At 35.9% G+C, this 25,815-nt stretch overlaps 5 protein-coding genes and 1 long non-coding RNA gene across 13 annotated transcripts; 3 read left to right on the top strand and 3 right to left on the bottom strand.

The window, feature by feature from the left end:
- Positions 1-142: 142 nt before the first annotated feature.
- Positions 143-1,775, bottom strand: LOC135147837 (uncharacterized). The gene is made up of 2 exons (XR_010285722.1): positions 1,634-1,775; positions 143-503 (listed from the first exon to the last, which is right to left on the bottom strand). It is a non-coding gene; the product is annotated as an uncharacterized LOC135147837 (long non-coding RNA).
- Positions 1,776-2,371: 596 nt separating this feature from the next.
- Positions 2,372-5,168, top strand: LOC108195853 (uncharacterized). Of its 4 annotated transcripts, none has more exons than XR_010285721.1 (3): positions 2,372-2,459; positions 4,175-4,312; positions 4,760-5,168. XR_010285721.1 is itself a non-coding variant. In XM_017362848.2 (3 exons), exons 1-3 carry the CDS (start codon positions 3,272-3,274, stop codon positions 5,075-5,077), a joined length of 465 nt encoding a protein of 154 aa, XP_017218337.1. In that variant the 5' UTR covers positions 2,927-3,271; the 3' UTR covers positions 5,078-5,168. The 4 variants fall into 4 exon arrangements, 1 of the variants encoding a protein (XP_017218337.1); XR_010285719.1 differs by lacking the exon at positions 2,372-2,459 and adding an exon at positions 2,842-3,254 and having other exon boundaries at positions 3,341-4,312; XR_010285720.1 differs by lacking the exon at positions 2,372-2,459 and adding an exon at positions 2,842-3,254.
- Positions 5,169-6,581: 1,413 nt separating this feature from the next.
- On the top strand, positions 6,582-10,244 carry LOC108195852 (INCREASED PETAL GROWTH ANISOTROPY 1-like protein 1). Of its 4 annotated transcripts, XM_017362843.2 has the most exons (9): positions 6,582-6,787; positions 7,205-7,290; positions 7,437-8,106; positions 8,284-8,697; positions 8,781-8,912; positions 8,996-9,177; positions 9,264-9,375; positions 9,485-9,628; positions 9,852-10,244. In XM_017362843.2, exons 3-9 carry the CDS (start codon positions 7,498-7,500, stop codon positions 9,963-9,965), a joined length of 1,707 nt encoding a protein of 568 aa, XP_017218332.1. In that variant the 5' UTR covers positions 6,582-6,787; positions 7,205-7,290; positions 7,437-7,497; the 3' UTR covers positions 9,966-10,244. The 4 variants fall into 4 exon arrangements, with proteins under 4 accessions (XP_017218332.1, XP_017218335.1, XP_017218331.1 ...); XM_017362846.2 differs by lacking the exon at positions 6,582-6,787 and having other exon boundaries at positions 6,850-7,290; positions 8,287-8,697; XM_017362842.2 differs by lacking the exon at positions 6,582-6,787 and having other exon boundaries at positions 6,851-7,290.
- A 785-nt stretch (positions 10,245-11,029) lies between these two features.
- Positions 11,030-13,723, bottom strand: LOC108195855 (1,4-dihydroxy-2-naphthoyl-CoA thioesterase 1-like). The gene is made up of 3 exons (XM_017362851.2): positions 12,400-13,723; positions 12,137-12,328; positions 11,030-11,293 (listed from the first exon to the last, which is right to left on the bottom strand). The coding sequence occupies exons 1-3, from the start codon at positions 12,529-12,531 to the stop codon at positions 11,138-11,140; spliced, it is 480 nt and encodes a 159-aa protein (XP_017218340.1). The 5' UTR covers positions 12,532-13,723; the 3' UTR covers positions 11,030-11,137.
- Positions 13,724-13,849: 126 nt separating this feature from the next.
- On the bottom strand, positions 13,850-15,725 carry LOC108195854 (1,4-dihydroxy-2-naphthoyl-CoA thioesterase 1-like). The gene is made up of 3 exons (XM_017362850.2): positions 15,396-15,725; positions 15,133-15,324; positions 13,850-14,209 (listed from the first exon to the last, which is right to left on the bottom strand). The coding sequence occupies exons 1-3, from the start codon at positions 15,525-15,527 to the stop codon at positions 14,054-14,056; spliced, it is 480 nt and encodes a 159-aa protein (XP_017218339.1). The 5' UTR covers positions 15,528-15,725; the 3' UTR covers positions 13,850-14,053.
- Positions 15,726-18,752: 3,027 nt separating this feature from the next.
- On the top strand, positions 18,753-23,725 carry LOC108196869 (protein MOS2). 2 transcript variants are annotated; one of them, XM_017364344.2, is made up of 2 exons: positions 18,753-20,307; positions 23,357-23,725. In XM_017364344.2, the coding sequence occupies exon 1, from the start codon at positions 18,845-18,847 to the stop codon at positions 20,243-20,245; it is 1,401 nt and encodes a 466-aa protein (XP_017219833.1). In that variant the 5' UTR covers positions 18,753-18,844; the 3' UTR covers positions 20,246-20,307; positions 23,357-23,725. The 2 variants fall into 2 exon arrangements, with proteins under 2 accessions (XP_017219833.1, XP_017219834.1); XM_017364345.2 differs by lacking the exon at positions 23,357-23,725 and adding an exon at positions 22,485-22,954.
- Positions 23,726-25,815: the final 2,090 nt, after the last annotated feature.

Raw genomic sequence — 25,815 nt, forward strand, 5'->3', positions numbered from 1 at the left:
AAAAGCGTTTAGGAGGAGGTAACTTTCCATCCAACGAGAAAAAAAAAGGAGAAAAAACGTTTACGATGAGATCTTGTTGCAATGTTATAGCTACCTAACTAAAATATAAGCTTTCCTCAAGCGAGATTTTGCACAAGCTACCTAGTGAATGTAATGACTATTTCATATTTAAAAAAGCACGGTTCATCTAACCATCTTTGTAATATTCAAAAAAACACATTACAAGTCTGTCAAAAAAAATAAAAATCACAGTACACACACTTGCCAAAATAACGCGGGTGTTTTTTTTTTTTTTTTTTTTTGTCACAAGATACTTTCTCGTATAACGAATTGTATCAGAATACAAAAGCTGCTGCTAGGAGTTCCTTTCGTTCAATAAAGTTTACCATCTAACCCTCGGACATGCAAAGATGACCGGGGACGCTTAGACAATAAAACTTTAATGTTCGATAAGAAAACACCCCTAAGAGGTCCAACTTTCCTTCTTTCTTCCCTCGAGTATCCTGAAAAATACCAACAAAATAAAAGAACACAATAAGTTCATAAAAATAATCGAATTATCTAAAAACGACAAAGGAAAAAGTCAACAAACTCAATATTAGAAAAATATATGAATATAATATAATTTTTAAAGAATCGAAAGTAAAATAAAACTTAAGTAAAACAACACATTAAAAAATCTAAACCAAAGAGATAATTAGATCTCTTTGGTTAGATACCTAAACAAAAAATACAAAATAAAATATAATATAAATTTCATCAGAAAATAGCTAAATGTTATCTCAATCAATATTTAAAATATAAAAAATAAAAAAATTGAAAATTGAAAAACATAGCTAAGATATATCTACTCAAATATAAGACAAAATCTTGTCAAGAAAATAAAATATGAATCTTATCAGAATATAACTAACTGATATCTCAATAGGTATTTAATATAAAAATAAGAAGAAATGATTTAAAATTGAAAAACAAACGTATCACGATTTTAGCTAATTATTATCAACATAATGTAAATTTGGTATACACCAATTAACCAATCAACCATTAATGGCGTAATAATACCTCATTAAGGCACAACAAAGCCATCCTTTATGGCCCCATGAATAATTAAATTCAGGTACAATAATCAACAATAAAGACTATCAATTAATTTTGTAATGAAGACACAAAAATTCAAATTATAGCACATAGAAAAAAGTCAAATTTCAAATATAAACGAAGTTAAAAAATGTCAACTTAGCATTCAAAAATGACTAAAATTAAGATCTCTGATTACTCCTATATCCTAAATTACAAAGCTAAATGTATAATCAATCAATAAACCTAGTAAATTAAATTACATTACTCGCACTAATTAAGTCATCACCTCCACCACCACCACCGTCCAAGAACCGCAAACAATCACCATGGATAGTACGAAACAATTAAGAATCGAAAAAGAAGAAACAAAACATATAAGATATAACTGACCATATAATATAAGATTAATAAAAACATATCCAATCTCCTCAAATTCAAACAATCTATACAAAAATAGATTTAAGCACGCAATTATACCTAATCGGGAAAAAAATATGAATCACATCACAATAATATATATAATCATATGATCATAATTATGTGGTTTTACGTTATGAAAAGATCACACATGTTTTTCTTTTTCCTTGAATCGCATCAGAGTGGCATGATTCTTTGCTTTATAATTTTCGAACAAGAGCCATCCCAGCACCGATTCAAGATGATGGCAATTGGAAGGTGCCAGAAGCCGTGTCCTCGCTGGCCAACAAACTGATTGATACAGTACACAATCGGTGCCCAGCTCCCGAACTAAGTACTCGACAACCAGATCTTGTGCACAAACAGAAGTTGCTAATGCTCAAGATTTGAGATCAAGAATAAACGAACCACCGAGAAACCCTTAAAACATAAAAAGAACTAATCTTTAACGCGGGTGTTTGGCAAACTAAGCTCATGGCTTATTTGGAAGAGAAGTAACTTCAACTTATTTATGAACCGCTTGGCAAGGCAAGAGAAGTGCTTAAAATGAGACTTAAAAACCTTCTAATAAAAGCTAAGAAACCTAGCTTTTTTTGGGTTTTGAGCTTATTATAACAAAATAAGCCACAGGTATCCAAACACTTTTAATAATTTATAGGTTCAAACCAACTTTTCACTTATAATTCAATTCTTTATTTTAAGCAATAAGTCACTTATTTTGAGCCTAGCCAAACGGCTCCGATATAAAAATTCTCAAACAATACACAGACTGCGTGTGAGAGAGAGAGTGATGATCTTGTATGCCTAAGTCAACCGAAGACTTGACCAGAGTGGGAGAGGGGGAGAGAAGGCTTGGCCAGAGTGGGAGAGGGAGAGAGAGAGATAGATAGAGAGAGAGGGAGAGAGGGGGGAGAGAGAGAGAGAGATTGTAATCAAAATCTTGAAGCTTTGAAGAGGAGGTACACTTTTCTAACTCAATGTTGAATCTATGTTTATGTGAATGTGTGTATTCAGTCAACACATATTAATTCAAGTTCTATTATCTAACCCCGCCAAGATTTATGTTTCAGATGCTTCTTGTTTACTCATATATTATTATATGCCCCTGTTCTTATCCCTTGAATTAGGATTAAAACAAGGGGTTTTATATCAAACAGGCCACCCATTACGTCAAAATGTCTCACTTGACCCACCCATCTCATCGGGGACTCGTTTAAGCCACTATAAATCAAATATATATCATTTTACCCACATCACTATTCATACCACTTTACTTAATCAATTATCAAAAATCAATCTTTTGCTTTTTTACTGTAAAACCACTTCGAGTACTTTCACAATTGTCTCTACTATTTATCAAAATAATTTGAGAATTTTTAAAGCAACATAGCTAGAGTGATCAATTAAATATATATTTATAACTATATATTTTTTTAAATACATAGCTATGTTTTTTTAGAAATTTCCAGATTATTTTGATAAATACTAGAGACAATTATGAAAGTACTCGAAGTGGTTTTGTAGTAAAAAAATAAACAGTTGATTTTTGATAAATGATTAAGTAAGGAGATATAAATAGTGATGTGGGTAAAATGATATATATTTGATTTATAGTGGGTTAAACGAGTCTCCGATGAGATGGGTGGGTCAAATGAGATATTTTGACGCAACGGGTAGCCAGTTTGATATAAAGCCCTTAAAACAAGTTTATGTTACAGAAGATGAGTCAGCAGCAGAAAGCTCTCAAATTAGTGGTACCAACTTGCCTTAAATGAAATTGGTATTTTTTTTTTTCTTTTTTAAAGTATTAGCTTTGATTTTGTATTGTTGAATACAGAAGAAGAATGATGTAATTTCGGAACTTCCCGATGAAATCATCTCCCAGTTAATATCGTTATTGCCATTCAGAGAGGCAGTGAGGACTAGTATTTTGTCGAAAAGTTGGATATCGAGATGGACTACACACACAGACATTGTCTGTGATGCTACGAATATACTTGGGTTCTCGGCTAGTGAATTTGGAGGTCTGGATAATCTTGGATTACAATATCACAGGAATTTATTTGTTGAGCATGTGGATAGTGTGATGCAGAAGCGTAGCAAAGGACCAAAAATTAATTCAACTGTTATCAACTTTGCTCTATACCAAGAACACGAAACTCACATTACTAGCTGGATTACTGCTGCTATTATGATGGGGGTTACTTTATGTGGTGTATCACTTTTTTCATCTCGGGGGGTTTTGTCATATGCTCTATGCTCCATCTTCCTTTAGTTAAGGTTTTGAGGGGGGCTGAATCTTAGACCATGACCCTTTTCATGGGGAAGAGGATGGGCTGATAGGGTGGACGGTTAGTCTTTGCCACTAGGCTCTATCCCTGATTCCAGGGACAGAGCTAGGATTTGAGTCTAGCGGGGGCAATAAAAAATTCTGTTCACAAAACAACTTTGTTATCACAAGTTGGATTTGAACTTGTGCCTTCACTAGGAAGGTCCAGCTCCACAACCATGGGGGCAAAACAACTTTTCTAGTTAACGATGTATGAGATATATGCATATATTATGGAGGTCAGTGGGGGAAAGTACCTCCACTGCTCCCATGCTGCCTCCGTCCCTGCCTGATTCATGTATACGTATATTTTGCTACTATAACATAGTTTTTTTTTTGTCGCAGCTGCCAGAAGGAGTTACTTCATTAATCAACATAAAGCATTTGGTACTCACTGTTTTACCATTCCAGGATAAAGACATGCTTAGTTGGCTTACCTATATCTTAAAAGCTGCCCCTTTGCTGACCAACCTCCAATTAAATGTGAGTTGAATGTTATATCTCCTAGTAATAACAACATTGTTCTAAAACCAAGTACTGGACTATATCAGTTAAAACTTAAAATCACAGCCAAGAAACTTAGGAGGGGAAGTGCTTGGAGAAGAGAAAAGTTTCCGAGTAGGGAATTGCTTTTGTCTTTTGAATCTTTATTAGCATGCAGTTACATTAACATCCTTAAATTCGAGGTGAAATGAGTGTGATAACTAATTGACTTTTGTGATATGTTATGCTAGAAGGAAGCACGATAGTAGAAAGTGATCTGTTTGTGATTAGAAATTCTCGGATATAAAAAGTTCACTACTAACTTAATAGTTGTGAACGTACCATATCTATCTTCTTGTTATTGTAATACCAGGAAGGCTAATATTCGTCTTCTTACAGGATGATATGATATATTCTAATGTAACCTTGCTTCTACTCGATTTTCAGCAATTCCACTCAAGGTTAAGCAGAAGATCAGAGCCGGATGATATACTACTACCTGAAGTCACTCATGTGAATCTTACAAAATTAGAGATAAATGGATATCAGGGCGAGGAGCATGAGAAAGTGCTCTTAAAGTATTTGGTTGATTCTGCAGTTAAGCTTGATCTCCTCGTGATCAGTCCACGAATGAAGTTGTACAGCGGCTTAAATGATTGGCGTTATATAAATTCAAATACTTCTGACAACAGAGTGAGCTTGGAACAGCTTCAAGAACTCCATTCAATAGTTCCCAAGGCCGTTCGGGTAAAATACTGCGATTGATGCATTTATCTTTGTGCTTGATGTTTTCAGTTACATGTGTAAAGAGTAACCAGCATTTCAGGCATGTTAACCCCCTTTATATACAGAACAATCCTAGTTATAAGCGGGAAAAAATCGCTGGTAGTAAGTTGTAACATTCGTGTCAGAGTGACTCGGACTGTACAGTGAATACATAGTAGTAGTACATTGCACTTAAAGAAGGTAGATTAACTGTGAAGATTAGTGCAAAGTAGGTCAAGTCTTCACTAATGAGGACAAATCTCAATGCAAGCACGATAATGGCATGAAAAGACAGGACTAAGAGTAGTAAAATTAACGATACATAATGTCAATATTTTGCATAAATTCACACAATTACATAATTATACAAGGGTACGGGTCCATGACATTCATGTGTTAATAATATATATTCAACGGAGAAAAATTGCTGGATAGTTTAACTCTAAATTTTTTATGTATATACCGGGGAGTTACAGTATCATTCAACCAAAAAATGCCTTATCTTAGAATTTCAAATGCATGCTGGTATCATTCATATGTTATGCACCGGCCGTGAGTCACGGTATCATTCAACGAAAAATCTATTCTATCTTAGAATTTCAAATGTGTGCTGGTATCATTCATATGTTCTGCACCGACCCGTCATTGTATAATTACATATACATAGCTAGTGTATGCTTTTGTTTGTTATATATAGGGATGCAAGAAGTGTTGAGTTTATAAGTGATGCAAAGTTGCAACTAACCAAAGCAAAGAGCACACATATTCCTTAGGAGTGAAAAAACGTGCTAGTGCAAGCTTTCTTCATCTATCCAGATGTGGACTTGATAAATCATCTTTCGGCTAATCTAACGATTTTGTAATTATGCATATTTCACGTTCAATTACTTGAAACTACGAAGATATGGCTGAAACTAGGAGGAGGCTGATCTAGGCCGAAACTTCAATTTTATCACAAAAAAAAAAAATATTTTTCTCTTTAAATTTCCGTTCATGATTTTTTTAAGCATTAGCAATTTTATTCATACGAGCCATTTTAATTTCTGGTTCCGTCACAGAAAGTTAATAATAGTACAATAAATGGATGTTGTACTTTGATATCACAATTTCAAGTAAATAATGTTTTAAATATCGAATCCAAAAAACATGATCTCATATTTTACTTTATAGCGATATATTGTATAACATTTATATATATTTTTTTAAAACGTTACACGAACACCTTAACACGATATGATTCAGCGTCTTAGAGTGATATTGAGCATCATATTTTCAAAACGTAATATTCAGAATATATTAACACTAATTATCCGGGACTTTTTCTCACGGTGAATCTTGTAGACCAACCATAGTGCTGGTGTTTGGTCATCATTTTCCAAATCATTGTCCCCGACCCACCAAGAATACACAGCAAAACAAACCTTAACAAAGAGAGCTGACCTGCCCATATAAATCCAATATATATTACAAAATTCCCATAAAAAAAAAATATCCCCCCATCTCAACTTGCATATCCATGTCACACATCTCTGTGAAGATCTGTACCTGTACTTTATAAGCGTGGAGGAATAAACCACTTGTATTTAAAGCACACCCTTCTCAATCACTCCATTAAATTATTCCGACATAAATCCCGAGTGAGCCAGAATCGAACTCAGAACCCGAAATCCCGAAAAGTCTTTGCCACCTTTCTTCCGCTAAGACCCAAAGGTACTTTCTTCCCACCCCCCTCATCCAAGGGTCTTCCACATGCATTCTTTGTTTCTACTACCTTTTCTCAAAAAACATACCTCATGTCTTGACATGGTCCCAGCACCTACTCCTTAATAAACTTCTTCTCATTTTATGCAAAAATCACCCAACTTTCATTTGCACCAAAGTCATAACAAAAGTCTTTGTTTTCAAACAATTCATTCATTGCAAGGTTAGCTGATGTGCATGTGCCCTTATGCAGCAGGGAAAATGTTTACCAGATCATACACATTTACACATACATAAATTAATCAAGAGCCTAGGGGACAGAACCACACTTAAGATCCAAGAGATTTTATTTTAAAGTATTAAAGAACATTAGTGCTTCTACTTTAATGGGGTCTGATTAGCTTTGTTATTATTGTCATCTGTCAGTTCTGTCCTTTGCAGTTTGGCCTGATTTGTTCTGGTCTGCTCTCAGTGCTTACATTAATACAAGACTGCAAGGCTTTCTTCTTCTAGTGAGTTCTTAGTGTCATTACTCTTCTTGTTTTGGATTAATTATGGGTAATTATTAATCAGTATAGTACCATGATTAGTACAATCCCAGTTCCTTTATTTCATTAAATTGTGCTTTATTTACATTCTGACATGTGCAATTTAACAGAAAGGTTGAAACTTTGGCAATTCTGAAACAAGGGTCAGGAGAATTTCAAGAAGAGAGAGCTATGATGAAGCATAATTCAGCAATGAAGAATGAAGAAGAGACTTTGAGTGTTTCAATCTCCACACCCCCACCAAGGTTTAGAGTTTCTGGTTCATCTAAGTCCAAGAATTTGCAGAAGACTGAGGTTTTGAATGGCGGGGTTTCGGTATCTTGTTCACCTCAATCAAGAAGAGCTAATTCAGTGCCTCCTAGAGATGCTGTTCAGAATGGTAGTAGTAGCCAAAAGATGATTAGGAGGTCAATTTTGAATAACAGGCCTAAATCTGGAGAAGGGTGTGTTTCTGGGTCTCAAGGTGGTAGAGAATTTGAAGAGATTAAGGTTGTGCATAGGTCTGTCAGCCGAGGTGTTGTTGAGTCGTATGCTCGACCTAACAAAAACACGAAAAAGAGGAGTGATATAGATATGGTAGATGTGAAGAAGGTACTTGAGGAAAAGCTTGACCAAAAGGAGATTTTGATTAGGGAGTTGCAGTCTGAGGTATTGGAATTGAAGGCAGAGTTAGGTAGATCACAGAGCTTGAATGCTGAGCTTCAATCACGAAACAAGAAGCTCTCCGATGACCTTGCTTTAGCTGAAGCTAAGAATACTGACCTAACTACTACCAAGGAGGTAAGAATGCAGTCCTCATTCCTGTAAAATTGTCATTTCTTGTTGGTTCTTATGAAAATTCTGTTTTTTTTTTATCTGACATGACAAAAAATTATCATAGAAGCAAATCCTGCATAAATCTATGTAGGTGTCTTGAGACTGATCTATGTTGTTCAATTGTTTTGTATCTTCTTGAAGAAGGATTTGGTTGCAGAAATTCCCAGTTCCAAATTCAAGGACATTCAGAAACTAATTGCCAACAAGCTGGAAAGTTCGATGGCTAAAAAGGATAGTGTCATTGAAACGAGTACTAAAATCGCCCCAACAGCTGCAACAAGAAGTCCAGGGGCTGGCATTGCAAATGTACAACCAAAATTTTATGATTGCCCTTCTAACCTGCCACCGCCACCTCCTCCACCCCTGCCACCACGGCGAGCTGCTAAAGCAGCTTCCCCCAGAAAGGCTTCTCCAGTCGTAGAAATGTTCCAGGCCTTGACAACAAAAAAGGGTAAAAACCCTTCAGTGGGTGGAAATTACAGTAAACAGATTGCTAGTAGTGCACATAACAGCATTGTTGGAGAAATACAAAATCGTTCAGCACATCTGTTAGCTGTAAGAATCTGATTATGTTAATCATATGAGAGGCCTTAGATTTTTTACTCTGTGTGTTTATTGTAAACCGACTATCATTGCAGATAAAATCAGACATCGAAACCAGAGGAGAGTTTATAGAAAGCCTCATCCAGAAAGTCCTGGCTGCTGCCTATCAAGACATCGAAGATGTTCTTCAGTTTGTGGATTGGCTTGACAACGAACTCTCATCACTGGTAATTTTTCATTCAGGGTTGATTAATCTCCGCGTATAAATGTTATTATTTTGGTAATATTCTTGCACTTTTGCAATACACAGGCTGATGAGCGAGCAGTACTGAGGCATTTCCAGTGGCCTGAGAAGAAAGCCGATGCCATGAGAGAAGCTGCAATTGAGTATCGGAGTCTTAAACTGTTAGAAACCGAAGTTTATTCCTACAAGGATGATACAACTGTTCCATGTGGAACTGCCTTGAAGAAGATGGCCGGCTTACTAGATAAGTACGTACAGTTTTTCACCTATTCTGCTTTCATCTATCGCGGAGTAGGAAGCAATAATTAGCTTCTTGTTACGTCTCATGGTGTAGGTCAGAGCGGAGCATACAGAGACTAATCAAACTGCGTAACTCAGTCATGGCAACTTACAAGAACCACAAGATACCAACTGACTGGATGCTGGACTCCGGGACTGTTGCCAAGGTTGGTTTTTAAGAGTCACTGGTAACCATGTTTTCTGCAGAATTGAAAGACTAACATCTTGCTATGGTTTCTTACACTTGACTTTGGCTTATTATGAATGATATCTCAGATAAAGCAGGCTTCAAGAATGCTTGCGAAGATGTATATGAAGCGGGTCATCTTAGAGCTAGAGTCCTTTCGATACTCAGAAAGAGAATCAACACAAGAAGCATTTCTGCTTCAGGGTGTGCATTTCGCATATAGGGCTCACCAGGTATACGTTTTGCAACATCTTAAGTTTTAGGAGATCCGCTAAACTTAACAGTCTTCCTCGTATTCGTTTCCCTACAAAACTTGAAATTTTCAAGAAACAGCACATGAAGAGACCTACTTGCTATTCCCTAACAGCAGATAATCTGTTGATCACATGTTTTTAATTTTGCTAACCGAGATCATTGGAATGAGGATCATGATACCCATGCATTGTATACCTGCAGTTCTCAGGAGGTCTAGATTCAGAAACCCTGTGTGCCTTCGAAGAGATCAGGCAGCGCGTTCCAGGGCATCTGCAGAGTTCTCGAGAAATCTTTTCTGCAATACCATTGTCATAAAGGGAAGGTGATAAATCCTTGTAAATGCAAATAATGCACCCTGTCATTAGTATCACTGCATTTCCCTTTGCCATGATCAGAAGATTGTGAAAGAGCTTGCAGACAGAGATCAACCATATGGAAAATGAAAAGATAGACCAATGTTGCAATAAATATTACATTATTATCCTTCTTTTTCATATGAATAACAATAAAATTTTGATATAGACTGTCAATGTAATATAATCTAAATGCTGTAATAGTTCTTCCATATTAACTTTAGTTCTCATATGACTAAAACATCAAGTCACCAAACTCACTTTTATGGTAATCTATTGATAAGGTTAGAATTACTATATCTAGAAGGCATTTAGTTTCTGAATTCTGGTCTTCTGCAATTTAATTATATGTTTTTCTTTTTCTTTCTTTTTTTTTAAACCTGCATCAAACTGGATGGAAAATGCACAAAGGCTAATTCATCACTAAAAGTTTCAGTTGGGTCACCGACCTAAAAAAGCTTACAATCGCATTATAGAATTGTACTTAATTTTCAATCACAAAAAAAGTGATAGAATTGTACAATCGCATTATAGATATGTTATATTAAAGTGTACAAAAAAAATTAGCTGATGACCTATTTGAAAGTGATACAAAATCAAGTGATGAATTTGTCGTTGAACTTATACAAAAGTTGCTATTTGACTGAAAGCTTGAAAGCTTTTCTGGACCGTTGATTCTACCAAAATTTCAATATAGTACAGTCATGAATGAGCTTTTTTACCCTATGGAAAATTTGTGACCACAAGGCACTAGTGAGCTTGCATTTGCAGGCCTAAGATTTAAGCTTATATGAGCACCATAATTTTCTTAGACAAATCACAGAATTTAACATATTCACATAGTTATTCTCTTTTCACTCAAACTTTAACCTATCTTACAAATATTCGACGAAATTAGAGCCAATGGATAACGCAGCATCATAAATGGTCAGATTCGGGTTTTATTGCCTATATGCTCTATAATCTTGCTCAGCAAATTGTCTAACAGTTTAGAGATACAAGTATACAACCAAATATATCGGCCAAGAATTAAACAGATGTATATTATTGAAAAGAGACATATACACTTGGTATAAACTACATCATATGGTGGAGAGACTCGTAAATGCATAAATCTACGTTTGGTGGAGAGACTTAAAGTTTTGCATACTTGAGTATAGTTTTAGCAACATCTTTGGCATGCTCTGGCACAGGCAAGTTCGTTACAAGAGTAACACGTGATATTGCTACGAACGACTTGCTCTCAGAGGCCGAGGGATCATCCAACTTCCAGAGTTTCACCTCCCATACCTGCTCAACAATCACTGACTTTATAGAACCGAAGCAAAACGTACATAGGGAACAATTTGCAAACAAATGGTAAGTGTAGTAAACTTCAGTACTGAAGATGAGTTATCCAGCTGATCGGTTGCTCATTCTCAAAATCTTAATCATATTATTCATTCATTGAAAGACATGGCTTATCAGTTCTAATTTTGCTTCACATTCAAGCGTTCAACGATTATGAAAGGTTTACGGGTACATGTGAATCAAAACCTAAGTCTATAGTTCAAGTGGTCATAGAAAGCAGAATCGGAAGTAAACATTCAATTTTCAGTAGAATGTAAAGGAAGAAGTTTGGACTACTGCGTTTAGCTAAGCGGATCCAAAAGTAATTTCTAGCAGTCAATCGCTGGGCAGGGATTATAAATTCATAATTGAAGAGGAGAATTAATGGTATAATGTGCTTAGTTTCAGTTATTTCTGCCTCATTCTAATTTCTTACTCATAATTCCAAGCTTCCAAAAAATGCCTCATTACTTGATTTCACAAAATTTGGGTGTTTACTCCATGCCTAGACAGCTAGACTGCTTTTTTGGAACATTGTAGCTACCTACTAAATTAGCTAAACAAACCACCTATTCATTTCTACAAAATCAGTACATGAATTCTCACTTAATCCAAGAATCACACTGCAGAAGTAATGTTCTAAAAGCCATCAATCACCGACTATTTGATGTTCCGTAGATCGCCGAACTGATGAAATCTCCAATTAATCCTTGTTATGTGTCTATATCAATTAAGTCCAAATTCCCGCATTTTACAACACTTGCCTGAACAAATAAATAATTACAAATAAATAAATAGTACTACCTGAATTGTTCTGCCGACGGAAACAGGGGTGGCCTCAGCAAAGACAAGCTCCCCAAGATCAGCCCGCCGGAGATGGTTGATACTCAGATGAATTCCAGCCACCCTTTGGAGCCCAGATGCCAAGTGGGCCCCAATACTTGCCAATGATTCTGATATCAACGCTGACACCCCGCCATGTAACACCTTAAACGGCTGTCACAAAATACATCAAAACATTAAAAACTCCAAAATCACAAAAAAAAAAAAAAAAAAAATATCGGCACCTGGCAACATTTGGGGGTCACCGGCATCCGGCCAGTGACTTTTTCCGGCGACAATTCGTCAATCTCGAAGCCGATGGTGTGAAGGGGTGCATCCAATTCTTGTGTTTTGTTTGTTGAGGAAGTCAACTCCATGGTCTTGGTGAGCTGTGTTGAGTTCTTGTTTTCGACAAAGGTGGCTTTGGAGGAGACAACAACTCAACTATCCAATGTTAAATTTCATGACACGAAACAGATACAAGTATTAACACTCCTATTCTAGGACACTGTCAGACTTACCAATACGGCACTTGTGTATTAGCACTTTAAGCATGACAATATTATACGCATAGCAGTCACCTCGTCTATCCTAACATCTTAAGATTTTAGGAGATCCGCTAAACTTAACAGTCTTCGTCATATTCGTTTCCCTACAAAACTTGAAATTATCAAGAAACAGCACATGAACAGACCTACTTGCTGTTCCCTAACAGCAGATAATCTGTTGATCACATGTTTCTAATTTTGCTGACTGAGATCGTTGGAACGAGGATCATGATACTCATGCATTGTATATCTGCAGTTCTCAGGAGGTCTAGATTCAGAAACCCTGTGTGCTTTCGAAGAGATCAGGCAGCGCGTTCCAGGGCATTTGCAAAGTTCTCGAGACATCTTTTCTGCAATACCATTGTCATAAAGTGATGGCAATAAATCCTTGTAAATCCAAATAATGCACCCTCTCATACCCAGTATCACTCCCCTTTGCCATGATCAGAAGATTGTGAAAGGGCTTGCAGACAGGGATCAACCATATGGAAGATGAAATGATAGACCAATGTTGCAATAAATATTACATTGTTACCCTTCTTGTTCATATGAATAACAATAATTTTTTGATATGGACTGTCAATGTAATATAATCTAAATGCTGTAATAGTTCTTCTAACTTTAGTTGTCAGATGACTGAAACATCAAGTCACCAAACTTTGGATCGTGAGCGGAATCGGGAATGAAAATGAAGAGTAAATGAGGGGTATCCAACGGGAGTAATGATTTACCCTCCAAGTGGGACTGAAGTTCTCATTCCACGTCACAAAATTACTAATCTAAATTACTAATCTGAACACCAATACATGGGGTTGAGCTTCCGATTTCCGTTAACCGGACTCATTAACCACAAACCAAGCACCTCCTATAACTAGAAGGCATTTAGTTTCTGAATTCTGTCTTCTACGATTTTATTATATTCTTTCTTTTTTAACCTGGATCACACTGGATGGAAAATTAGAGACCACGAGGCACTAGTGAGCTTGCATCTGCAGGCCTAAGATTAAAGCTTATGTTGAACAATATAATTTTCTCAGACAAATCACAGAAATTTACATATTCACATACTTATTCCTTTCCTCCGCTCAGATTTAACCTGTCTTACAAATATTCGACAAAATTAGAGCGAATGGATAACACAGCATCATAAATGGTCAGGTTCGGATTTTATTGCCTATATGCTCTATAATCTTGCTCAGCATATTGTCTAACAGTTTAGAGGTACAACCAAATATATTGGCCAAGAATTAAACTGATGTATATTATTGAACAGATACATATACACTTGGTATAAACTACATCATATGGTGGAGGGACTCATAATTTTGCAATGAATAAATCTACTTTAGCCTCATAATTTTGCATACTTGACTATAGTTTTGGCAGCATCTTTGGAATGCTCTGGCACTGGCAAGTTTGTTATAAGGGTAACACGTGATATCGCTACGAACGACTTGCTCTCAGAATCCGAGGGATCATTCAACTTCCAGAGTTTTACCTCCCATACCTGCTCAACAATCATTGACTTTATGGAACAAAAGCAAAACATACATAGGGAACAATTTGCAAAGAAATGGCAAACAAAAGCAAAATGTACATAGGAAACAATTTGCAAACAAATGCCAAGTGTAGCTGATGATTAATTATCCAGCTGATCGGTCGCTCATTCTCAAAATCTTAATCATATTATTCACATTGAAAGACGTGGCTTATCGGTTCTAATTTTACTTCACATTCAAAGGTTCAACAGATTATGAAAGGTTTGCGGGTACACATGAATCAAAACTTAAGTCTACAGTTCAAGTGGTCATAGAAAGCACAATGGGAATTAAACATTCAATTTTCAGTTGATTAGAAAAGGAAGAAGTTTGGACTACAATGTTTAGCTAAGCGGGTCCAAAGTAATTTATAGCAGTCAATCGCTGGACAGGGATCAAAATTGAAGCGGAGAATTAATGGTATAGTTTTAATATAAGAATAAAATCTGCTTAGTTTCAGTTATTTCCGCCTCATTCATAATTCCAAGTTCCAACCTTCCAAAAAATTCCTCATTACTTGATTTCACAAAATTTGGGTGTTTAGCCCATTCCTGGACAGCTAGACTGTTTTTTTTCGATCATTGTAGCTACCTACTACAGTAAATTAGCTATACGCCTATACCAACCACTTATTTCCATTTCTACAAACTCAGTACATGAATTCTCACTTAATCCAAGAATCACACCGCAGAACATTGTTCTAAAAGTAGGTGAAAAGTCACCATTAATCACCGATTAATCCATGTTCCATAACCCAACAAACTAATTAAATCTCCAATTATTCAATATATTATCCGATTATCTCCGAATAATCCTTATTTTTGTGTCTTCCTCCACTTAGTCCGATTTCCGCTTTTTCCAACACCAGGCAGAACAAATAAATAAAGAGTACCTGAATTGTTTTGCCGACGGAAACAGGGGTGGCCTCAGCAAAGACGAGCTCCCCGAGATCAGCCCGCCGGAGATGGTTGATACTCAGATGAATTCCGGCCACCCTTTTGAGCCCAGACGCCAAGTGGGCCCCCATACTTGCCAATGATTCCGATATCAACGCTGACACCCCTCCATGTAACACCTTAAACGGCTGTTACAAAATATATTAAAACTCGAAAATCACAAAAAAAAATAAATTAATAATAATAAAATTCTCAGCACCTGGCAACATTTGGGGGTGACCGGCAGCCGGCCGGTGACTTTTTCCGGCGACAATTCGTCAATCTCGAAGCCGATGGTGTAAAGGGGTGCATCCAATTCTTGTGTTTTGTTTGTTGACGAAGTCAACTCCATGGTCTTGGTGAGTTCTGTTGAGTTTTTGTTTTCAACAAAGGTGGCTTTGGAGGAGACAACAACTCAAACTATCCAATGTTAAATTTTAGGACACGAAACAGATACAAGTACTAACACACACCCATACTCTTGGACACTGGTACACTTGCAAATACGGCACTTGTGTTTGTGTATTTGGTAGTCAATTCGGACAGATTGTTTATACAGTGCGCCGATCATCAGAAGTATATTTATAAAAAAACTAGTTGAGAAGCCGCGCGTTGCGGCGGCCTATAAAAATTATATTAATGATTCAATATTAATATTTATAGAATAAAATATTTTTTGGCTATCTATAAAAAGTATATTAATGTTTCAAAGTTAATATTTGTACGATAAAATAAATTTATATTATAAAAATCTTGATATAATACCAATACTAATATATAAAATTGCAAAATTGGACTATAACTCATGGTGAAAAAATGAAAAAAAATTTATACACGTAATTAACAATTTAAAGCATGACGAATCTTAATTATTTTTTTTGAAAAGTAATCATGTTCTTGCATTGTCACCTTCCTCCAATTTTTTTGATTGATTGTGCACAAAAACATCTAACTTAAATCTGTGAGATAGCGGTCTATAACTACCCTATTAAAAGTTGCTTGAACAGAGCAAATAGATAATGCATGAATAATTTTTTCATGTATACAAAGTAAATCATATAAAAATTAACGACAACAAACATGTCTGATGAACAAAACATATATTATAAAAGAATAACCAACAAACATACATCACTAATAGTTTATTTTGTTGATATCACCATCAATATCATGTCAAGACTATATTCTTTTCCGTGTTTGGATTTGTGGACTCCGATATAACGGTCTATAACTACCTTTGTTTGCAACAATCTTTGTTTTTTTTAATATTGTATAAACAGTCTTCACTTATCGTTGCAGAAGAATCGAGCAAGAGAAAGATAATTCTAATTTTTGATATTTTTTATCCAAAAATTTCAGAAAATTAGAAAAATAGAACGGAGCGATATGAGAGGCGCCACCTACACGCCCTCTCGCTTCTCCTTTAAAAATCGAGATCGAGTAAGAGAACTATCACCAGAAAGAGGTAGTTTGTGGTATTGAGAGAGGAGGTTGTGTTTAGATGATCCAAAACCCTACGATGTATTTATAGGTGCAGAGAGACTTGTTTGCTACTCTTTCCCATAAGTAAATAATCTGAACAAAATCAGAATAAAATTTTCAAGTTATTGTATTCCATAAATAATCTATATTTCCCATAATTAAATAATCCGAAACAAAATCAGATTAAAACTTTCAAGCTACTATATTCCATAAATAATTTGAAACAAAATCAGATTCCGAAACTTGCTTCTAATATACCCGAAACTAAAAAAGGTAGTTCTAATTTTTGATATTTTTCATCCAAAAATTTCAGAAAATTAGAAAAATAGAACGGAGCGATGTGAGAGGCGCCACCTAGACGCCCCTCGCTTCTCCTTTATATAAGTATATTGATTTCATCCAAAAATTTCAGAAAATTAGAAAAATAGAACGGAGCGATGTGAGAGGCGCCACCTAGACGCCCCTCGCTTCTCCTTTATATAAGTATATTGATTGAGAGCGGTAGTTTTTGTTTCGGAAATTTTACTTCTTTTCAAACAATCAGAGCATCTCCAATGTTGTTGTCTATAATCGTTGGTCAAATTGGATTTGTAAAACATTATAAAATTTGTTGAATCTGAAAGACATTATAATTCGATTTTTTGGCTATATTAGTTGGTAATAATTTAAAAAAAAATATGTCACTGATATTTAGATTGTTATAAATCGAATACACCAGTTTCATATGACAATAAATGATGTGTAATTTTCTTACAGATTTCTTGAGTGGAGTATCATTATTTTGAAGACGTTGATATAATTATTTTTGATAAGCCAACTAAATTTTTAACTAAGAGCATCTCACGATCTTAATTTATTTCTCATTTCTAATCAACTTTTTTTCTTTAAATGAAAAGATTTTTTTTAAAGTTTACCTAAAGAGTCTCGTTCATATATTTAATTTAAAATGTAAACAAAGAAATTGAGTAGTTGAGGGATTGAGTAGTAGCTGACGGAAAAAATTGGGATGATATGTTTTTATTTCTCGACTGGCAGCCACATATTTATCCACCTCCGATGCTCATATCATGTACCCACGTATGTTATACTTGTACGTGAAGTATTTACCTATCATTTAGAAGTGTAGTTGAAAATCATTATATTATTTACTAACGGGGTGTATTCGATTGGAATTTTAATATATTGTTGTCTATGAATTTTAATGGATTGTATGTAATTTTGATTATGTGCGGATTCTTGATAAAATGTCGATTGAGATTTTAATGTATTGTTGTCTATGAATTTTAATGGATTGTATTTAAATTATAACCAACCAATATAGTCAATACCGTTGAAGTACAATGTTTTACAGATTCAGCAAATTTTACAAAATGTCTTACAGGTTCAATTTAGCCAGCGATTATAACCAACGCCGTTGGAGATATTCAATTATATAATATCATTTTCCTTTGAATAAAGCTACTCCTCCAAAACATTATATCCTCTATATTTTTTATCAATAAAAATATATCCTCCTATCAAAAAAGGAAAAACCAAACCATATATAAATGATGTAGTTCGGTTTTTAGAATTCGATTTCAGTTTTAAATGGTGTGGTTTTGATCTCAAAATCAAATATGTACAAGAACTGCTAAATGTCAGTATACCTTTGCTAGACATGGGTCTTGTTAACTTGTTGCCATCGAGAGTATGCTCAGGAATAAGTAACAGAATTTTGCTTATTTAATTTTTAGAGCCATATCACAGAACTACCAACCTATTATAACACCACTGTAGATTCTAATAAAAATCAAATTATGCTGTTGAACTGAGCAGGAAAGCAAATCAACAAATGGGATCCTAGGCTGCTCGACAAGAAAATAATTCTAGAAATTAATTAATTTATTCTAACAGAGAATAGGTATAATGGTAATTAAATTAAAATATTATTATATATATATATATATATATAATGAATTTTACTTGGTTCGGTTCCTTTTATATTCGATTTAAAAAAAATCAAAATAAAACCATAATCATATTATTTGGTTCGGTTTTTATTCGGTTCGGTTACTAATTAATCCCGTTTTTAGTGATGCGGTTTTCTTCGATTTTTTATGATTTCGGTTTGGGTCGTTTTTTTCTCTTCCCGGCATAACCATCAAGGCAGCTTTTACACACAGACGCGTGTAGCACCTAGCAATCACCATGAAAGGATTCTCGTTTTCTCTTGGATCCAAGAACCCGTCTTCTTCATCCAACAAGAGAACAATTCCTAGACCCAATACACACACTGATGAAACCAAGGAATTAATCACTGAATTCGATTCTTCAAAACCCCTTTTGAGTTCCCAATCCAAAACCCTAATTATCCCACCTCAACCCAATTCATGGCGACCCACCAAGAAATTGAAGAATCTCGATGCCCCAATTGAATCTGCAGGTGATTCTAAGGGTGCCCTTGAGTTTGAAACTGCTGTTGACCCGGGTCAGGCCCAACCCGGATCCGAGCCCGAGGTTTCTTATGGGTTGAATTTGAGGAAGAGTGGGAATGGTGATGTGGGGTCTGTTGAAAATAGTGAGTTTGTGAGTATTGATAGGGTGATGGTGAAGAATTTGAAGGAGGATTTGGAGAAGTTGCCTGATGATATGGGGTTTGATGAGTTCGATGGGTGTCCTGTTGAGGGGTTTGCGGCGGCTGTGTTGAAGGGGTATGGGTGGACTCAAGGGAGGGGAATTGGGAGGAATACTAAGGAGGATGTTAAGGTTGTTGAATACGAAAGACGGGTTGGGAAAGAGGGGTTTGGTTTTGTTGCTGATGCTCCGGTGATGAGTAGTAATGGTAAGGATACAGAGAAGAGGAATGAGAGGAAGAGTGGGGGGCTTGTTGGGAAGGATGTGAGAATTGTGAGGGGGAGGGAAATGGGGTTGACAGGGAGGGTTTTGGAAGTGTCGGGTGGTGGTGATTATGCTGTTTTGAGTGTTGTGGAGAATGGGAGTGAAGTTGAGGTGAGAGTGAGGGGCAGTGATGTTGCGGAGTTGGGCTCGGTTGAAGAAGAGAGGTGTTTGAGGAAGTTGAGGGAGCTGAAAATTGGGGAGGAGAAGAAGGATAGGAAGATCAGGCGTAGTGATGATAGGGAGAAGAAAGTTGGAATCAAGATTGAGGAGAGAAGGAGAGATGATAAGAAGAGGAGAGGTGATGAGAGGGAGGAGAAACCGGTAAGGAAAGAGAAAGAAAAAGTTCGGTGGTTAACGAGTAATATTAAAGTTAGGGTTATTAGTAAGAAGTTGAAAGGCGGGAAGTTGTATTTGAAAAAAGGGAAAGTCGTGGATGTGGTTGGACCTTCAACATGTGATATCTCTATGGATGATAGTAGGGAGTTGATTCAAGGTGTTGATCAGGAGTTGCTTGAAACCGCCCTTCCACGGACTGGAGGTCCTATTCTTGTTTTGTATGGAAAGTATAAGGGTGTTTATGGAAGCCTTTTACAAAAAGATACGGAGAAGGAAACTGCTCTTGTTGAAGATGCTGATACTCGTAAGCCGCTTCATGTTCTCCTTGAGCAAATTGCAGAGTATACTGGAGACCCGAGTGAAATTGGATACTGATCTTTTTCTGTTGAACTTAACGGTGGAAAATGTGTGATGTTCACCTTAAATTCACGGAAAAGGTACATTGAGTTACACATCAATGCTTTGTTAAAAGTATGCAGTATTCGGATTTTCAGTATATAAAATGACTTATATTTACCAATATTCGAGCTTTGCAAAGTACTTGAAATGTCAGTTATCTTCGTTGTTGATATACTTGCCTTCAGTTTGTATGCCTAAATTTTTGATTGATTCTTTTGCTTTATTATATCTGTTTCTATTAATGAAGGTATATAGTCGATTAAAGCTACAAGTGTCTATATCGTTTACCTATTTGATCATTGTCGAGTATAGTGTAACTCCTGCTGTAATTGTATGAGTTTGGAGTTCAACTTATTGTGGTAGTGTAAAGCATGCGGAATGTTACTTTTTATTTCACTAAGAGACAATTTTTTTATTTAGATAGGTAGTTAAATCATATGCCCTTTGAGTAATGTGTTAATTAAGTTTTCAGTATTCGAAAATATTATTTGGCAAGTGAATTATGTTACTTGGACTCTTCATTTGCCTCGTAGTACCCGAGTTGGACACTTGATACTCGGACATGGACACTTGGACTAAGAAACTTGTTTTAGGCCATAACGTGTTCATTTTTCAAAATATTACTGAGTCAGATACATGGACACATATCCATGTCGGATACTTCTAGCCGAGTCCAAGTAACATAGATTTGGGAGGACGCTAATTTTCTTTAATCCTGTGTTATATGTGTCTGTTTCACACTCGTGTTGGGTGTCTTTCTTATGGAGCTTTGCTATCAGGATTCTTTAGTATTGTGGTCGTACATTCATAGCCATGTAACACTTGTGTGGGAATGTTTTTTTGATTTGTAGCTCTCAATTTTCAAGCAACAAGTATCTTTCCGAACTAAAAAAATAGGAATCATGTAGTGATAAAGCTAGATCATTTCTTAATTGGTTGGTGATGGTCCACTTCTGTCAGGATGGATTTATATTGTAGCAATTTGAAGATATGGTTAGGTTGAGCATGTAGTCCAAGTTATCTTCTCGGGAACCTAGTTAAGGTCCTAACATATTTATAACAGATAATCTGTACTTCTGTGCTGGGGCGGAGGTACAGAGTAGCCAGCCTATGCCATCGCGTACCCTCATTTTTCAAGTTGATCTATTAAAAATTTTAGTACCCCTGACTAGTGTATTGTACTATTATTGTGATTTATCTTGTATTATCAATTTGTTTAAATAGTGAGCTGTGTGATGGTGCATACAGGCATACAGCATACCTTTTGACAGAGGGTTATCTTGCTTTTATTTGTTGTAAAACTGTGGCCCCTTAATTTGTAGCTTGCCCGGCTCGAACTCGTTTAACTAGGCTCGACTCGGCTCATTTAGTTAAATGAGCCGAGCGCGCAAAGGTTCCGGCTCGTTTAATTAAACGAGCCGACTCGTGAAATTAAACGATCCGAGTTCGGGTAGAGATTTAAGCTCGATTAAGTGTAACATTAAACGAGCCGCTCGCCCAACTCGCTAAAACCGGCTCGTTTAGCTAAACGAGCCGGCTCGACTCGACTCGTGAAATTAAACGAGTCGAGTTCGGGCAGGGATTTAGGCTCGATTAGTTAAACGAGCCGGCTCGGCTCGGCTCGATTAACTTCGGCTCGAAACTCGGCTCGCTCGGCCCGAATTACACCCCTACGCCAAACACACCCTACTTACATTTCTTTTCTATACATGTATTTGTATGTATAATATGTGCATTATCATTCATCTTATCATTTGTTTGTCACATATATTCTTTGTTGTCGGTGTTTGATTTAATAATATGTTACATCAGACTTGTATTATTGATTATCTAATATTAAATTTATTTAATAAAGAATGATAAATTGAAAAAAAAAAAAAGAGAAAAACCACTGAACCTGAAATTTGGTTCAGGAGATATGACTTCGGCTCACCCTGAACCAAATTTCTGGCTCCGCCATTGCTTCTGTGAATGGGAAATGTGTCAAAGTGCTCAGCGGGAACACTTATATAATTTGTGTTTCTAACACTAGCTTGTGCAATGGATTATATTTTTTCATTTTGGTTGGACATAAGTGATTATTTCCTAGCTTTGCAATCATAGATTTTATTTTGATAGGATATGCAATATAGAATAATTTATTAGGTGTGTCTGTAAAAAGAGGTTAATAAATAGACACAGGAATGAGGAGTTAATGTTGCAAATTTCTCACCAGGCTATGGGCATCAATGATCTGCTTAAAAGCTAGTGGCTGGAAACTTAAAAAGTTGTTGCTGAATGCTTTAGACAGAATGCAGCCAATGCACAAATATTTGGAACAATGGGACATTTATATACATACTGTTTACTACACTCAAATTTAGTTATGCTTGTTGCAGCGCAGAGGGTAGGTGCCTAATTTGTGTTTCTCAATGCCGGGCTAAATAATATGTTGATGGTTGATGACCCACGAATCCATGATGGGGCACATGAGTCTGGCTATAATGTTTTCTGAAAACATAGGACTTTTAACAATATGTATAACTAATATTATGCTCTTCCAGTTTTATGTTCCTTCAGAAGACCCTTCCCGACTCTGCCTGTCAAAAGAGTTCATGGACAACTTGTTCTGAGGACAAAGTACTTCTCACATTAAACTGTTAAAAGCTTGGATGTTCTTTTATATTTTAGTGAACTGTTATGTGATGGCAAATTGGCAATTTTTGGAGGAAGTAATTTAGTTTCATACAGATTTCTTTTGACCTATACCCAGCATTTAAGGTGGAAGCACCTGTTACTACTATTAATGCAAATCCAGGAAGCCTACAAATTTCTGGATTGTGATACCCTTGGATGGTGTACTTTGACTATGCAGTTGAAATCAGTTTGTAGGTTGATAGAGTTTATTGGTCTAATGATTATACAAATAGAATATATCTAGACTTGCTTCTACCTTCTCGTCCAAAAATTGTATGGATCTGTCAATAGATTATGATCTGTGATTTTTTAAGTATGGACAGTGTGCTGTGGATTATATGGATGCTAGGTCGGAAGTTATGGATTTTCAATAGTTGTCATAATTACAATGAGACTAGTGTTTTTTTCCAGGTATAGGCGATGAGTCCTTGGCTGCTGTTGGTATTTCCAGATCGGTCAGAATCAAGCAGATATAGTGTGACGTGAGGATTAGAAATGGATATTACTACAAGAATGTGGAGTGGACTGGCTCTCCGGCTGATGTGTGGAGCAGGTGGTTTGATTTACTGTAAAAGATGACTGATTATTAAGCTAGAGTTCCTGGAGCAGACACCATCAGAGATGGGGATGCTGCAAGGTAAATGCATATAACAGTGATGAATGATATTAATTTAAGGGAGATGGGGTCTTACAAGTGATTGTTAATAACTTTATGTGAATGCATCAAGGTGTTTTGTCTTTCAGCTAAAATTAATGAATAACAATTACTTGCGAGGGAAATTGGGGAATCCAGACCCTTATTTTAAATGTGTTAGAAGTTGCTAAGAATAAAAAAATATTAAGTTTTTTCCCCGGTCAGTTCATAAGTATATTTAAGTTGACGGGTAAATGGTGTTATAAACTACCCTCAAATTAAATTACAATAACTTAAATACTCCCTCCGTCCCATTTTATGTGACCTCATTTCCTTTTTGGGACGTCCCAAAAAGAATGAACTTATCATACTTACTATTTTTGAACACTACTTTTCACTATTACACCCACTACCTCTCTATTTTATACTCTTTTTTATTAAACAAACACTATTACACCCACTATTTTCCTCCACTATCTATTAAAATATTGATAAGTCCCACCACTTTACCCACTTTTCAACTAAACTTACTCTCTTTCACTACTTTTTTTCTTAATCTCCGTGAAAGTCAAACAAGTTCACTTAATATGAGACGGAGGGAGTAAGTTATTCAGTAATTTAAATACCTTGTAAGAAAATTACTTGCAAGTAAATCCCAAGCAACCTCTTAATCAATACCATCTTAATTTTACCATCTTCTTAAGTTAACCTGTTTATATGTAATATACATTTGGAGTTGATGTATTTGGCGACACTTTAGAATGAATGAACAACAAATCTCGATTCTTTGGTGAAAAGGTGTATTACATGACTTCTTATCCTGCACAGGATTTTCCTAGGAACCCGCCGACTAGTTACATAGTCAATACAGTTAGGTAAATCGGACTAACTGAGTGATAAGACCCAATGGGCGGAACTTCCCTGTGATACGCACGGCAAATCTCGATTCTTCCGGCTTATTTCCCTCGTTTCCTTTACTCTGCATCTCTATTGTCATGATTATAATGCAATTGTTTGTTTCACAAGTACATATAAAGTTTTGTCCGTAAAAGTTATTCATCAAGCTGTAAAGGACAACTAGATATATTTAGTCTAACCTGTTAGTGTGTTGGATTTTATTTTCCCCACTTTATCAACATAAACCAAGACTAGTTCTGAAAAACATCAATTTAACTTATTAATCGTCTGTCCCCCTTTTTTATATTCAGTGATTTATCTCCCTGATACCTTGTAATGAAATTACTTGCAAGTAAATCCCAAACAACCTCTTATCAGTGTCCTTCTAATGAAATTCTTTTACTTTATGTTTGGGAACATGAATTTCATTTCAAATTTTGGATCTCAAATGACATGATTTAAGGTGTCATTTCAAATTGTCAGTTCCATACTAGTATTTGAATGTCTTGAATTTCAAATAAAATTTAAATCCAATTTTTCCTAGTGTACATGTCATTTGATCAAATCCTGGAAATCCTAAACACCCTGTAAATTTCAACCCTTCACAGCCTGAGCTTTGCACTTTTCTGGCCTAGAAGTGCCATTTTATGCCCAACAATGAACAAAACAAACTCTACTTCCCCGGGTCAGAATTATAGACGCAGTTACCGGTTCCTCAAAAATCTTGTATGCGCAGATGACTATCTTTCCAGTAAAAAGGTGAACCGAAAAAGAACTGCATATTTGAACAATTTTACCATCCTCTTAGTGGGTGTTTGGTAGCCACTTTTAAGCAGGGCTTCTCGGTTTATAAGTAGAGGCACTTATTCATATCGTTTGTGTAAAACGTCAAGAAGCACTTATAAAAAGCTAGGAATGCTAGCTTTTGTTTCAGGGCTTTTACTTATTTCCCAAACACTTTAATCACTCAAGTCTTATCTTGCTTCTAACTTCTACCCCACCTATTTATTTTAACCAAGAAGCACTTATTTTAAGCTCACCTAAACGATCACCATTTCACCTGTCTATACTCTGTAATATACATTTGGAGTTGATATATTTGGCGACACTTTAGAATGAATGAACAACAAATCTTGATTCTTCCAGCTTATTTCACTCGTTTCCTTTACTCTGCATCTCCATGGTCATGATTAGAATGCAATTATTTCATCAATCTGGTTTCACAAGTACATATAAAGTTTTGTCCGTAAAAGTTACTCCCTCCGTCCCAGTGAATTGTATACAGTTTCCTTTTTGGGACGTCTCATCAATTGTATACATTCCAAAAGTAGTAAACTTT

The sequence above is a fragment of the Daucus carota genome, chromosome 7 (genome assembly GCF_001625215.2).
Source record: "Daucus carota subsp. sativus chromosome 7, DH1 v3.0, whole genome shotgun sequence".
NCBI classification, from domain to species: domain Eukaryota; kingdom Viridiplantae; phylum Streptophyta; class Magnoliopsida; order Apiales; family Apiaceae; genus Daucus; species Daucus carota.